Source organism: Rousettus aegyptiacus, unplaced genomic scaffold (genome assembly GCF_014176215.1).
Source record: "Rousettus aegyptiacus isolate mRouAeg1 unplaced genomic scaffold, mRouAeg1.p scaffold_m13_p_17, whole genome shotgun sequence".
In the NCBI taxonomy this organism is placed as follows: Eukaryota; Metazoa; Chordata; class Mammalia; order Chiroptera; family Pteropodidae; genus Rousettus; species Rousettus aegyptiacus.
Window position 1 is genome coordinate 5,134,099 of NW_023416292.1, and position 16,441 is coordinate 5,150,539.

At 33.4% G+C, this 16,441-nt stretch overlaps 1 protein-coding gene across 1 annotated transcript in view; it reads left to right on the forward strand.

Annotated features, from left to right (window-relative positions):
* Positions 1 to 15,897, forward strand: part of LOC107505212 (C4b-binding protein alpha chain-like) — a 78,978-nt gene extending 63,081 nt beyond the window's left edge. Inside the window, exons 11-15 of the mRNA XM_036235276.1 lie at positions 1,990 to 2,172; positions 6,329 to 6,517; positions 6,818 to 6,920; positions 14,618 to 14,703; positions 15,542 to 15,897. Coding sequence (XP_036091169.1) covers positions 1,990 to 2,172; positions 6,329 to 6,517; positions 6,818 to 6,920; positions 14,618 to 14,703; positions 15,542 to 15,780 — 800 coding nt within the window. The 3' untranslated portion in view covers positions 15,781 to 15,897. The remainder of the gene's footprint in view (positions 1 to 1,989; positions 2,173 to 6,328; positions 6,518 to 6,817; positions 6,921 to 14,617; positions 14,704 to 15,541) is intronic.
* Positions 15,898 to 16,441: the final 544 nt, after the last annotated feature.

Sequence of the window (16,441 nt, forward strand, 5' to 3'; positions counted from 1 at the left end):
GGGAAAATTGGACGGATACATGCAAAAAAAAAAAAAAAAAGAATCTAGACCACCTTCTTACACCATATACAAGAATAGATTCAAAATGGTTAAAGGCTTAAATGTAAGACCCAAAACCATAAAAATTCTAGAAGAAAACTTAGGCAGTAAACTCTCCGATATTAATAATATTAATTTCTTTTTGGACACATCTCCCCAGGCAAGGGAAACAAAAGAAAAAAATAAACAAATGGGACTATATCAAACTAAAAAGTTTTTGTACAGTAAAGGAAACCATCGACCAAACAAAAAGACAACCGAATGATTGGGAGAAGATATTTGCTAATGATACATCTGATAAGGGGTTAATATCCAAAATATATAAAGAACTCATGCAACTCAACAACAAAAAAATGCACAATCCAATTAAAAAATGAGCAGAAGACTTGAATAGATACTTCTCAAATGAGGAAATGCAGATGGCTAATAGACATATGAAAAGATGCTCACAGTTGCTGATCAACAGAGAAATGCAAATTAAAACCACAATGAGACATCACCTCACACTTGTCAAAATGGCTATCATCAATAAACCAAAAAACAAGTGTTGACGAGAATGGGGAGAAAACGGAACCTTCATACATTGTTGGTAGGATTGCAAATTGGTACAGCTGCTATGGAAAACAGTATGGAGGTTGCTCAAATAATTAAAAATGGATATACCTTTTGACCCAACAATTACACTTTTGGGTATTTATCCAAAGAACACCAAAACAATAATTTGTGAAGATCTATGCACCCCAATGTCCATGGCAGCACAATTTACAATAGCCAAGATATGGGAGCAAACAAAATGCCCATCAACAGACAATTGGACAAAGAAATTATGGTTTGTATATGCAAGGAATATTACTCAGCCATTAAAAAAATGAAATCCTACAATTTGCAACAACATAGATGGATCTAGAGGTTATTATACTGAGAGAAATAAGTCAGAGAAAAATAAATACCATGTGATTTCACTTACATATGGAATCTAAGGAACAAAAAGAACAAACTAATCAAAAAGAGACTCACAAATATAGTGGACAGTTTGGTGATGGACAGAGAGTAGGGAGATTGGGGGTTTAGGAGAATGAGGTGAAGGACTAAAGAAGTACAAATTAGTAGTTGATAGATGGTTGTGGAAATGGCAAGCACAGCATAGGGAATGCAATTAGCGATAATATGTTGGCTAGGTAGAGGTTCAGGGAAGGGAGGGAGTAATTAGGGGGATCATTTTATGATATATATAGATATCTGACCAATGTACTGTATACTTGAAACTAATTAAAATTAATACACTTTTTTTAAAAAAGGAAAAAATGTAATTTTGGCTTATAAACAAACAAACAAACAAACAAACAAATAAATGTGATGTTTCCTCTCTGGGTTATAGTCCAAAACTTTGGAAAACATGCCTCTAACTGCACTGGCATTTCTATTCCTTGAATATCCCAGTTCATGAATGTTGTTGCTACTTGAGGACTTTTTTTTTCCCCCAATCTTTGGGTGGCTAGCTTCTTTTCAGATTTTACATTTGAGTTCAAGTATTACCTCCTCACAAGAGTCTTGCCTGCCTTTCTAAAATACAGGACATTGTCATCAGTGTCAGCATAATTTTTTTTTTTTTAAATCTCTAGAGCTAAAGAATATCAAAAGATGACTTGATCATTTCCCGTAATTTGTATCTGTTAATCAGACCTTCTTAAAAATTCTCAGGAATGAGGAAAAAATGTAAGAAACCAATAAACTGTAATGACAGTCTGTTTTATGTAGAAAAAGATTACTATATTCTCTACATCTGGTTACCTGGAATTAAAATGCGTAAATCAACTCTTTTTTTCGGAAAGTAATATCCTGCCTTCTATTTCTTGTCTCTTTATTTACACTGTAAATAACTACTTTACACTAGTTTTTCTGTGCTATGTCAAAGTAGCTTTTTATTAATTCTGGAATTTTTCTTTTCAGTGGTCAAATGTCAAAATCCAGTAGTCAAAAATGGAAGACTGGTGTCAGGATTTAGAAAAGAATATGACTACAAAGCGAAGGTTGTATTTGAATGCCTGGAGGGCTTTAAACTTAAAGGCAACGGCACAATTTTCTGTGGTGCTAACAATGTATGGGAGCCTGAGATGCCAGAATGTATTAAAGGTACAACGGATGTCCCTTTCCTTCTTTCTTTTTTAGATTTCTTTTGACATTAAATATCAATGATACAGAATAATTGGAAACCAGTAGTTTTAGTAATTAACTCTGTCTTGTATTATTTCCATGAAAAAAATGTATGACATACAATTGACAAACAACTCTGCTGCTGTTATTTTTGTATGTTTTCATAGGGTCCTTGGTAGGTCATGTATATCACATAGGTATAAAATTTTCCAGTTGGCATTTTTATGTTTAAAAATGTACAGTAGCCATTTTTCAAAAAATTGAGGCATGGATATTTTACCTAAATAAGTGAAGAATGAAAGGCATAATTTCATATAAGTGAAAATCATAACCAAATGGTAAGTCAGTCTACAATATTTTGTTTTGTATTTTTGATTCTCCCCAGGACAAAACCTACAATATTCCATCTGTCAGGTTGATTAACTTCCTGCTTTACTTTTCAAAGTTGTTTAAATAACTAATGATTTTTTAAAAACTTCATTGAATGCCTGGTGATTTACACCATTCATCATATTTAGTAATAAAAGTAAAAAGTACATATTTACAATCATTCTAGTTGTTGCCATAGTCCGCAGATAGAAAGAGGTATGTAAATTTAGCAGGTTATGTAAACCTTGCATGTATTTACTTTATGTAAAATGATATAATGCCTTTTTCACTGGGTGATAGGTAAGTTAAAATGAGATACACTACAGCGCCTGGCATATAGGAAGTTCACATGATTGACAGCATCTCTCCAAACAATATTACTGAAGAGGAAGGTCCGTGGCTCCTGTTTTTTAATATGTATGTTTTCTGTGTTATTGACTATGCTCCTTATTCCTTTTTGAAGTGATGTGCTGACACAGATATCTTCCTGTGACCATTTTAGTATTTTTTATATAATACCATTCAAACTGGGAAATTTCTGCTGTCTCTAGAACATGACTCATTTCTAACACCAGCTTCTCCCACCTCATACAATAATTCTTTCTCCTTACGGGGTATTTTTATTTGGCAACAGAAAGTAAATTTTATAGTAACTGAAAAACAAGAAAAGACCTTGTTTATTGAAATGAAGTAATTGCATGGGCTGCTGATCAACTGCGCTGCCTAAGACTTGAGAGATTATTTTGGTATAAACGAAGGAGTTGTCTTCCTGACTTCAGTGCTGCTACCTCAGGTTGACCCTTGGTTGCAGCAGAAGCAAGGGACAAGATACCCCTTATCCACAATTTCCCCTTCTGTGGTTTGTTACCCACAACCATGGTCCAAAAATATTAAATGGAAAATTCCAGCGATAAACAATTCACAAGATTTATATTGCACGCCTTTCTGAGCATTATGATGAAATCTCACACTGTCTATTTCATCCCACCTGGAAAATGAATAATTTATTTGTCCAGTATGTTCACCTAACTTCATCTCATCACATAGGCATTGTACCATCTCACATCATCACAAGAAGAGAGGAGAGTACAGTACAGTAAGATATTTTGACAATGAGAAACCACATTCATTTAACTTATAGGAAGGATATTGTCATAATCGCTTTATTAATTGTCAGCTACTTTGTTAATCTCTTAGTGTGTCTAATTTGTAAGTTAAATTGTATTATAGTTTCCAAGATTCCAGTGGGGTCATGGAAGGAATGTCCTGTAAGTGGGAGGGTAGCTACTGTTGTGGGAAGAACATTATCCTGGGGAGACTTTATTCTGGGTTTTAGTCCGCCTCGACTTACACACGTGAAATCATTTCTTTGGGATGAAGTCTCTTATCATTTAATGAGGGTTGTACGTACAGTGGGATAAGGAGCAGGACAGCCAGGTTTCATTGGGCTTCTGGTTTTAGTCAGACGCCGTGATCTTCTGAAGGCACTGGTCCGTGCAGGGGTATGTGTAATCATGTCAGAAAGTAAAGTTTAATTTTGCAGCAGGTAAAGAGTGCTTAAACAATTTTGGCAAGTGTGGAGAAGGTGAGCAGTTCTCTTGATCCATAGTAGGAAACTATTTCACTTTCCTGAAACTCACCTGGAACATTGGGGGAATTTTCTGAATGCAGCCTATCATAGTATATAATGTCATCTGTGGCTAAAGTACAGCTTTGCAGCCAAATAATAATTATATTTCAACTACCTAGGAAAAAAACTAATTCAAGATGCTATTCTTTTGAATCTGGGAATGTTTACTTTGAACATCCCCACGGGAAGAAAATTCTATGTTCTGAGCAAGGGAGGAAACCTACTTATTAAAATGTGTGATATTGGACGCAATAATTATAGTGTAAAAGCTTATAATCAACTGGATGCCAACACCAAATTTTAAACTCTGCACATTGCCGAAAGTATCTTTCACGATGTATGTTACTGGGAAGACATACTTCAAATTAGCCAATGACCTTTCCTAGTGGATTAAACTAGCCAATTGACTTTTCCTTTTCATTTCAGAGTACTGCATGTAGAAGTCATATAAGGATCCTCTTATATGCTTTCAAGACAGTTATGAGGTGAAATTCATAAAATGAAGGATTCTTGTATAATTTAATAACAGGCTTGCTGTACTTGACTTCCTTCTCGGTGGTTCCAGGAACTTCTAGAATGTTGCTATCCATTTGTAGCTGAACAGAAATATACAGCATTTCTAGCCCATGCTTGTTTTCTTGTTGAAAGTGAGGATGTCTGGCTGAGGGTATTCAGTAAATGTAATGTTATTAATGAACCTCACCTCTTTTTAAACAATGCTTTTAATTACTAGGGCTTTTGGTTGGCTTTTTTATTTTGTTGGGCAAGTAATTGAGGAACATTTAGATATCAAGGCCAGCATCGTGGAAATGTGGAAAACATTAGTCCAACAGGTGGATATCAGGGCATGATGGAAATGAAATGTTGGCCTGTGTATATAGAGAGAATTTTAGAATCTAGAATACAATATGAAATAAGAGCAAATTTTCACTTGTTTAGAGTTCTCTTGACCAGTCTCTCAATCTGAAGTAATACCAATCCAAGGAGCAACACAGGAAGGTACCTCAAGGATTAGAATAGATCTACCTCCTTTCTTCCTATGTTCTTAACCTTATAAGAGAGGCTGGGCATTCTTTTAGTCCTTCGGAATTTTACTAGATGTGTGTCCATCACATTATTTTAAATAATGGTTCTAACAGATTTGTTAGGCTGTCAAGCCCACAGATCATTTAAAGAGGGAGGAATTGCTGGAGAAGAAATGGAAAATAAGAAGCAAACTTTTGTTTTTATTACTAGGAAGAACAAAACTACCAGAAAAACACACCCAGAAGTAAAGAGTTCAAAAAGTTTAGCAATGTAGTAACTGTATTATAGAGATATATTTAACACACAGCCCAAATAGCCACCTTGGGGAACTTCTGAAGTCATGCATGATCCATTGATCAGTGAAGGAAGAGAAATTATATCTAAAATACTGTTAAAGTTATAAAATTTAATATTTAAGTGACATCTATTCTCTTATAAAATGCTCAGCTTACTGATATGAAACACATCACATGAAGTGTTATATTTTGAAATACTTTAGTCCATATTTATTTTTACTTTTGAAATCTACAATGCTTCTATAGTGATCACCTCTTATCATTGCATTCCTTGAATACCCTCTGTGTACAGAGTGTAGTAGTAGTAATGGAAGGCATATGATTCCTGACCACCAGGAGCTTACCTTCTGAGAGAAGACTGAGCCTGAAGTGACAAGTCATCATCAGATTGTATTTCAAACTGTGAAAGTATAGTCTTACCAGTGTACTATATACTATAGAAGTCTTCTTAGGGTAGAATAGGGTGTGAAAGAAATTCTTAGGATGTGAAAAGAATTTTTGAAAAATGGAGGTGGACACTTATCTATAAATATATTTTCCAACTAAAAATATTGCTGTTGCCTCTTTAGTTTACTGTATTGAATATTCACCTCATTCCTTAACAAACCAAAACTTAATAGTATGTTATTTAAAGCAAGCACAGAACATCTTCCACCACTACTACCATTTGTATAAATTCAGGGGAAAGTCATTTAAAATCTTACCAACAACTTTCCATTTATTCTGTACTTTCCTCCTAATACCAGACCATTCTCCTTTGCTGATGAAAAAGATAAAATACTTTATTTTCATGTTCTCCTCCTGTCATGCCCAGATGCCTGTGATGATCCACCAAGATTTGAATCTATGATGCTCAAGGGTACTCCTAAACCTGTGTATCATCCTGGGGACAAAATAGAATATCAGTGTCGCCTTGGGTACAAGCATATTCTGCCTTTTCTTGCCACTTCTGCTGTTTGTCAGCCTGATAAAACATGGACACATCTCCAGGAGGCTTGTACAAGTAAGTAAACAAAACTTTTGTTTATTACTTTAGAGATCTTCACACATTTTAGACTGCTTATTTCATTACTTCAAAAATGATTTTCTCTGAGAATGTAGATTTTTAGAGAGCAATGTCTTCGAAAATCATCTTGGAATCTTTTTCTTGGCAATTCCTTTCTTAATGTGATTCTTAAGTTTGAGCATTTAATAATAAAAAAATATTTTCAAGAGTTCAAAAAAGCAATGTAAAATTTTGATTTTGATTCAAATCTTTTTTTGCAATGGGTATAAAACAAGAAATTTGAAATCTTTCTTTTAGAAATATTATGTCCACAGTTAGGAGAACTCCAAAATGGACAAATAATCTACAGTCATGGAACTTTTCAGCTTGGTTCCCAGGCTCACTATATTTGTAATGAGGGGTAAGTTGCTTCTTAGAAGAGTAAGGTAAATGTTACTAATTTCATTTATGTTTTGCTTCTCTTCTCAAATATTTCCATAATATTGATTTCATTTTTTTTTTGCAACAGCTTATAACTCATCAACACTTAGGATTTTATGGAGATGCATAAAGAATAAAACAAATTAAAATCGAAAGGCAGCAAAATTGTATAATAATTATTATATTTAATCATTTTTAATGAATGAAATGAAAAGCTGTATAATGATAGAATAAAATTTAAATTGAAGAAATGCAAAATTTATAATATTCTGTCATAATAGGTCTATTGTTAACATTAAAAATGTAGTAAAAATAATGACTTTATGTTTAACATCAAAATACACGTTATTTAAAATGGTCAACTCTCAGAATTAAAGAAGGGCTTATAGAAATGGGAACTAGAATTGCCAAGCAAAGATATTCTTATATCAAGATAACTCTGTCAGGTGTTACCAGACCAAAATTGACCTAATTAGCTTTGATTACAATGTTGATCAAGATCTCTTATTTGAAAAATCTAATTTTTGAGACTGCTACAAAGGACTGCAGATCTCAAAAGGAGGTGCTGTGCACTTAATAGTTCCTTTGGTCTATAGGTTTCTTTAAATAGTATATTCGGTATATTAGACATTTATGAAAAGTATACTTTTAGAGGGTAAATGTAAAACACTATAAAATACAACAGGTTTTCATAATGACTTGGTATCCTGCTACTTTGCTGTATTTATTTATTATTTCTAACAGGATTTTTGTATGTGTGTGTGGTAGTGTTAGGTTTTTTTTACACATAAATCTCATTATCTGCTAACAGAATTTTACTTTTTCCTAACTTATTTGAATGTCTTTATTTTTTCTTTTCTTCTTCTGCTGGCTAGAATACCCAGTACTATGTTGACTAAAGTTGGTAAAAGAGGGAATCTTGCATAGTTCTCAATCATATAAGGAAAGCTTTTAGTTTTTCACCATTGAGTATGTTTGCTGTGGGTTTTTTTTTTTTTATGTATGATGCTTATTATCTTAAAGTAGTTTCCTTCAGTTCCTAGTTTATTGAGTATTTTTATTATGCAAAATTGTTGAATTTTATCAAATGCCTTTTCTATATTAATTGAAATGATCGCGTGGTTCTATTCCCTTTCATTCAAGTGATATGGCAGATTCCATTGATTATTTTTCACGTATTGAGTTACTCTTGCATTCCAGGAATAAGTCTCACTTGGTCATGACGTAAAATCCTGCTGAATTCTGTTGATAGTATTTTGATGCATATTTTGTATCAAGGTTCATAAGCAATATTGGTCTGTAGATTTCTTCTCTTAAAGTGTTTTCTGGCTTTGATGGTATGGTAAAGTTGATCTTATAGAATGAGTTTGGAAGACTTCTCACCTCTTCAAATTTTTGGAAAAGTTTGAGAAGGATCAGTATAAGTTTTTCTTTAAATGTTTAATAGTATTCACCATTAAAATCACGAGGTCCAGTGTTTTTCTTCATTGGGAGTTGTTTAACTACTGACTCAATCTCCCTACTAAGTATAGGTCTACTCAGATCTTGCATTTCTTTGTGATTTAGTCTTGGTCAATTTTATGTTTCTAGGAATTTTTCCATTTTATCTAGGTTGGTATAGTGTCATTTATAGTGCTTTATAAAATTTTGTATTTGTATAGAATTTGTAAAAATGTTACCACTTTCATTTTTTATTAAATTTATTGTGGTGACATTGGTTAATAAAATTAAATAGGTTTCAATGTACAGTTCAATACTACATCATATGTATATATATTGTTTGTATTGTGTATTCACTGCCTACAGTCCTATCTCCTTTCATCATCATATATTTGACCATCTACACATATCTACTCCCCTCTTTTTTCTCTCTGGTAATCAATAAACTGTCTGTGTCTATGAGTTTTTGTTTGTCATGTTCATTTGTTACATTCAGTTTGTTTTACATATGAGTGAAATCCTATGGTTCTTGACATTTTCTATCTGACTTAGTTCACATAGCATGATAATTTCAAGATTCATTGATGTTGTACAAATAGCAGTGTTTCTTCTTTTTTTATAACTGAGCAATATTTCATTGTATATATATATATGCCATATCTTTTTTACCCAGTCATGTAACAAAGGGCACTTTGGTTGTTTTCATATCTTGGCCACTGTGAATAATGCTGCAATGAACTTAGGAATGCATATATCCTTACAAATAAATGTTTTCAAAATTTGGGGCTGGATATCCAGAAGAGGGATTGCTAGGTCATATGATAATTCTATTCTTAGTTTTTTGAGAATGCTTCATACTGTTTTTCATAGTGGCTGTACCAATTTATATTTCCACCCGCAGTGTATGAGGGTTCATTTTTTTCCCCAAAAACCTCTCCAACACTTGTTATTATTTATACCGACGATAGCTATTCTAGCAAGTGTGAGGTGGTATCTCATTGTGGTTTTGATTTTCATTTCCCTAATATCTGGTGAAGGTGAAAATCTTTTCATATGTCTATTGGACATTTGTATATCTTATTGAGAGAAATGTCTGTACAGGTCCTCTGCCCATAATTGGACTGTTTGCTTTTGAAAAAATATTTTTAAAGTATTTTCCCTTTATTATCTCATTTGAGCTTGACAATAGCTATGTAATGTCATTTATGTCAATTTAGAGATGAGGAAACAGAAAGATTAAATGCCTTGCCAAATGTCACTCAGCTAGTTAGCTGAATATTCTATTACTTTTTTATTGTTGTTGAGTTGTATAATTCTTTACATGTTTTGGATATTAGTCCCTAATTAGAGGTGTTGTTTGCAAATATTTTCCCCATTCTGATTGTTGCTTTTCGTTCTTTTGATGGTTTTGTTTGCTGTGCAGAAGCTGTTTAGTTTGATATGATCCTATTCATTTAATTTCGCTTTCATTTTTTTTGCCTTCGAGGTCAAATTCATAAAGTCTTTTCTAAATCCAAAGTTCATGATCTTAGTACCTATGTTTTCTTCTATGTAATTTATTGTTTCAGGACTTCTATTTAGGTCTTTCATCCATTCTGAGTTGATTTTAGTCTATGGTGAGAGGTAGCAGTCTAGTTTCAATATTTTACATGTAATTTGCCAATTTTTCCAGCACTATTTATTAAAGATAATTTCTCTATTGCATATTGCCAAAAAATATTTGTCCATATATGCAGGGGTTTATTTCTGGGCTCTCAATTTTATTGCATTGTCTGTGTGTCTGTTTTTCTGCCAATATCATGCTGTTTTGATTATTGTATTTTGTAGTATAATTTGAAGTCAGGGAGTGTGATACCTGTACCATTTTTTTCCCCTCAGGATTCCTTTGGCTATTCAGGTCTTTTGTGAGTCCATACAAATCCGATGATTTTTTTGTTCTATATTTTTTAAAAATTCTGTTGAGATTTTGATGGGGATTGCATTAAATCTGTATATTGCTTTGAGTAATATGGCCATTTTAACTACATTGATTCTTTCAATCCATGAACACAAAATATCTTTTCATTTCTTTTTGTCTTCTTCAATTTCTTTTAATGTCTTGTAATTCTCAGTGTATAGGTTCTTCACATTCTTTGTTGTTTATTCCTAGATATTTTATTCTTTCTGTTTCAATTGCATAAGATTTTTTTTCATTTCTTTTTCTAAAATTTAATTCTTTGTGTATTACTTTTTTCTTTATTGTTTCTAATAGTATTTTGGTGGAGTCTTTTAAGTTCTCCATATAGAAAATTATGTCATCTGCAAAAAAAATGACAGTTTGACTTCATTCCCAATTTAAATGCCTTTTATTTTATTTCTTTCTCTTGCCTGATTTCTCTAGCTAGGACACCAATACTATATTGAATAAGAGTGGTGAGAGAGGGCAACCTTGTCTTGTTCCTGATTTTAGAGGGAAAATTTCTTTTACGTAATCTTAATGGTAACTAAAAAAACAGATGTGAGACATATAAAATAAAAAAAGAGGGAATTGAGATGAAAACCATAGAATACACCAAACTAAAATAACAGACAGAAATACAGGGCAAAGAAACAATAGAGACTCTGAGCTACCAGAAAACAAAAGATATATATTAATAATTATCCAAAAGGTGAATGGACTTAACTCATCAATAAAAAGGCACAGAGTAGCAAATTGGATCAAAAAAAAAGAAGAAGAAAGAAAGAAGGAAAACAACTCCAACCATATGCTGCCTTCAAGGGATGCATCTCAGGTGTAAGGGCAATTATAGACTCAAAGTGAAAAAGTGGAAGACAATTCTCCAAGCAAATGGCATCCGGAGAAATACAGGTGTAGCCATACTTATATCTGATGAAATAAACTTCAAGATGAGAAAGATAATGATAAAAGCGACCACTTTAATTTTTGATTTTAATAATTTCAGTAGTTGATCTTTTTGAAAAACTAACTTTTGGTTTGATTCATTTTCTCTGTTATGTTTCTCTTTCATGTTTTGTTTATTTCTGATCTAAGTTCATTATTAATTTTTGGCTAGATTTGGCTTTAGTCCTTTACTGTTCCTTAAATCGTGAATATTTGGTAAAATGTAGGGGAAAATACTACTTCAGTTTTTATTTCTGGAGATATCTTACTATCTCCCTCACTTGTGAAACACAGTTTTGCTATATAGAGGATTTTTGGTTGACAATTTTTTTTTTTATCACTTTGATTCTATTAGTTTTCTGTCTTCAGGCTTCCAAGTTTCTGATGAGAAATCTGCTGATAGTCTTATTTAGGATCCCTTGTATATGATGATTCACCTCTCTCTTGCAGCTTTCAAGATTCTCTGTCACTGATATTTGAAGTTTGATTATTATGTATCTTAGTGTGGATCTTTAGAGTTTATATTACTTGGAATTTGTTGAGCTCTTTAGATATTCATAATCATATCTTTAATCAGATTTTGGAAGTTTTCAGGCATTATTTTTTCAAAGATTTTCTATGCCCCTTTCTCTTTATCATTTCCTTCTAGAAGTTTCAAAGTGTATATTGATCTGCTTATTGATGTTCCACAAGTCCCTAAGGCTCAGTTCCCTTTTATCCTTTTTCTCTGTGTTACTTAGGCTCAATAATTTCAATTGTCCTATTATTAAGTTCCTAGATTCTTCCTTCTGCCTGCCCAAAACTGCCTTTAATTCCTCCAGTAAATTTTTCATTTTGGTTGTTGTACTTTTGAACTCCAAAATTTTCTTATGGTTTCTTGGGGTTCTTTATCCTAATTTATATTATTATTTTATTCACACCTTATTTTCTTAAATTTCTACACATTTTGCATTAGTTCTTTGAGTCCTTAAGGAAGTTTTTTTTTTTTTTCTAAATTTTGTTAAGGCCCAAGGGCCATTTGGCTCTAGCAGGAGAACCCACTGTGAAACAAAGATGATCCAGTGGGGAAGCCTCTTTTGACCATCTTCCTTTGTTACAGGTTGTTGGTGTCTACATTTCTTCTTGAAACAGTTGATCATGCTGAATCACAGGCAATATCATCTTGTGGACGTAGTATTTCTGGGGAGCTGGTGGAAGAAAACCTCATTGATTCCACCAAAAAAAATAGGCACCACGGGGTGGACTACATCTGGATATTGTAGTCTGACAGAATGTGGCCTGCCTTCATGTTTTCCCAGAAAAAAAATCAGATGCTGTAGTCCAGAGTGAAGCCTTCCTTTGCTTGAAGTTTTGCTTTAACATTCTCAGTGTGGTCATTGAGCTCAACCTTGAGAGTGATGCTCTTCCTCATCAGGGCACTCACAGAGATCTCTGTGTCTGCCACTCAGCTGCCGTGGAAAGAAAGAGGACTGTGGAACCAGAAACCACAGTTTTGCCACCAAGAGTACCTGCAAAAGATGTATACACAGTTTCAATGTCAATATTAAAGTCTTTGTGTAGTAGAGCTACCCTCAGTTCTTTTTCAAGGATCGTTTTTGTGATTTATCATTTTCTATGAATGGGCCATACTTTCCTGTGTCTTTGTATGCCTTTTTCGTTGTTGTTGAACTGGACATTTGAATCTAATAATGGGGTAACTCTGGGAATCAGATTCTTAACTGTCACTACGATTCTTCTTTCATTATTGTTGTTTTTTGTTTGTTTGTTTCAACTTTTGTATGGTGATTTGGTGATGAAAATCTGACTGACACACAAATTGAAGGTCTTCTCAAGTCTTTTCTGACTTTTCCACAGACGCTCCTTAATTTCCCTGACATATGCAGTTGTTTTTGAATATCCCAGTTTTCATGTCTGTCTCCTGAAAGGGGAAAAAGTGAAAAATGAATGGATCTTTAAATCCCTGGGAAGTCACTTCTTTTGGCAAGGAAAGAGCTTGCAAGAGTTGGGGTAGGTGCGACCACAATGGTTGCCCACCTCTTTGCATCTCTGTGATCAGAAGGAGCAGTAAATAATAGAGCACAGAACTCCAATATTTGAAAGACACAGTCCTTTTTGCTCACCCTACTCCTGCAGATTGCTTACAAATTGCCCCAGGAACACATGTACAGGCTGTCTGCTATGGGAAAGAAATGGATAGCTGCCATTGTGTTAAGAGCTAAAATTAATGCATTATTAAGTAATGCATTATACCCATCTAAGCTATTTCCTGGAAGTTGCAGGCCTTCAGGAGGCTCTCGAGTTCCAAAACAGTGACATAAGAGAGATTCTAGCACTGCAATTGTTGTCTAGGTGGGCAGACACATTTTTGGTGTTTCCTATCCTGCCGCAATCCATCATCCCAGATCCTCTCCTAATACATTATGGTGTAGAATCAATGAGTGATCCTTGGAGAGAAGTCAGCTGGCAGCAATCATATGCAGTTTCACTGATTATTTTGTAGTTTAATAAGTGAACATATCAGTCAATAATTATAGAGAGTTTGTTACACACGATGAGGAGTACCAAAAAGTCTTTTAAGACAGAGACTCTCCTCAAAAAGTTGTAGTCTTATTGAGAAGCACAATATATACTGAGAGCTGTTAAAGGAAAGTAGTAAATGAGAAGTACCAAAGAAATAGATTTATTCATGATCATTACAATAAGAGTCTAGAGGAGGAGAAAGTACTGTGAATGTAAATCATCAGAGATTTCATTGAGTAGGAGTTTTCCTGAGCTACTCCTAGGTGAATATTCTGAAAAATATTAATAAGTCCTAAAACTTACCTAGCATTCACCATGGTCCACATGCTAACTCATCTAATTCTCAAAAAAAAAAAAAAACCCACAAGGTTTTTACTATTTTTCCCTTTTCATAAATGAGGAAGCTGAGAAAAAGAAACTAAGTGACCTGACCAAGCTGAAAAAAAAACAAGCCAGTTATGGAGTTAGAACTGGAATCCAGTCAAATGAACTCTAGAGCCTGATCTCTCTACTCAGTCACCGTGAATGAACAGAATGGCATAAATGAGGACAGAGATTTGAATGTTGTAGTGCCTGTGAGACATAGCAAACGCTTGACTGACAGGCATGACAGGTTTACTTACGCATTTTTCTTTAGGCCAATGCATTCTCAAATGCAAAATCTCTTTATTTCATTAAACTGCAGATTTACTTAGCATGTTCAATACATGTTGTTTAAGAAACTTCTCCTTCAAACTACTGGAGTGTAGGAAAACAACCATATAAAAATTTTCTTCATAATTATGTGCTTCTTGTTAACTCATAAAAAAACAGTAATTTTTTATTTTCTTATTTAGTTATTATTTACTTGGAACAAAAGTTCTATATTGTGAACATTCTGGAGATCATGTGGATTGGAGTGATAATCCCCCACAGTGTGAAAGTAAGTATATTCTCTCTTTAGAATTCAAGGCAGCAGTTCTCAAACTTTTATGCCTGGTGATCTCTTTATGCTATTAAATTAACAGAGACCCCACAAAACTCTTGTGCCGGTATGTTAGGTTTATTGATATTCATTATATTGGAATTAAAAAAGGTTTTTAAAATTATTTACTAATTAAGAACAATAAGCTCAATATATGTTTTAAAAAGTAATTTTTTATGCAAAATGAAAATGTTTGTTTCAAAATATGGAAATAGTGGCATTGTCTTACATTTTTCAAATGTCTTCAATATCCAGGCCAACAGAAGACCTCTAAATTTCAGTCTCTTGCATTATCAAACAATTTGTAAACACTGGAAATTTCACTGTACACTCTTAAGGATGAAAGTGAAGAAAGACAATAACATCCTAGTAAAACTGAACCATCAATTTAGGAGTGGATATACTTATAAGTTATAAACCATTTCTCAACCAGCTCCGAGTTGTGTTTTTAATCAAAGCATATCATCTCATTAAATTGTCAGCATCTCTTATGATGAGAACAAGTCTTAACAGGGCCTTGCACGTAAATAGAGGTATTTCATATAGGCATGTTATATAGGTATTTAAGAAAATGAGATTTATTCTAAAAGTTCATTTCTCCATTAGTGGTTTGTTTTGGGCTAATACATTTTCTCATAAAAAAAAAATTCTTCTAAATGGATATTGGGTTCACAGCTACATTGTAGAAATCATGTGTTAGTGAATGCATTGAAGACAATTTACAGGACATTAGTAATGCTGTCTTCATCTTTCACTTTTTCCTTTGCCTTTCCTGTCTTCTTTTTCTCTTTCTAAGAGATTTTGTGTCAACCACCTGGAGAAATACCCAATGGAAAATATACCAATAGCCACAAGGCTACGTTTGAATATAATGAAGTAGTAACTTACAGCTGTAATCCTTCAAAGGGACCAGATGAATATTCACTTGTTGGGGAGAGCAGGCTTGCTTGTTCTGGGCATAATGTATGGAATAGTGACCCTCCTCAGTGTAAAGGTAACAATATTTCCATGTATTTTCTTCTAATTCATAAATAGTACAGAAATGCTTTATAAACACTTTTACTAACAAGTAAACAAAACAGCCATATGTGTTTGCTTCTCCTGTTCAGTTGGTTTCTAAATTAATATAGCTCATATATAATCAAAAATAGTTCTAGTTATAGAGTTCTTCACCTCTCACCGCACATATTGTTGACATTCCACTGTACACACTGTGAATTTCTGTGTACACATATGAATTAAATTTTTTTTTTTTTTGCTTAAAAGCATCATAAAACACACATTGGCTTAAAAATAAGGAAGTTTTATCTCATAAGATAAGAAGCATGAGAGCTCTGGCTAGAGGAAATGACAAATTAAATTGCAAAAGACTAACCCTCTCAGTGATAATATTGATAAACTCTGGCTGGACAAAACATACAGGCATACCTTGTTTAATTGCACGTTGCTCTTTTGTGCTTCACAGATGTTGTGTTTTTTACAAACTGAAGGCAAGACCCTCACCATTAAAACAATTACAACTCACTTTATTTTGATATTCACTTTATTACTGTGGTCTAGAACCAATTTATAGTATCTCCAAGGTATGCCTGTACTTAAAAAACAATGTTTAAGACATCAGAGCATGATCAAAGTAGGGAGACACTGTAGGGTATTTGACTCTTAAAAGAAAGGAACCGCTGATGAACAGAAAAAT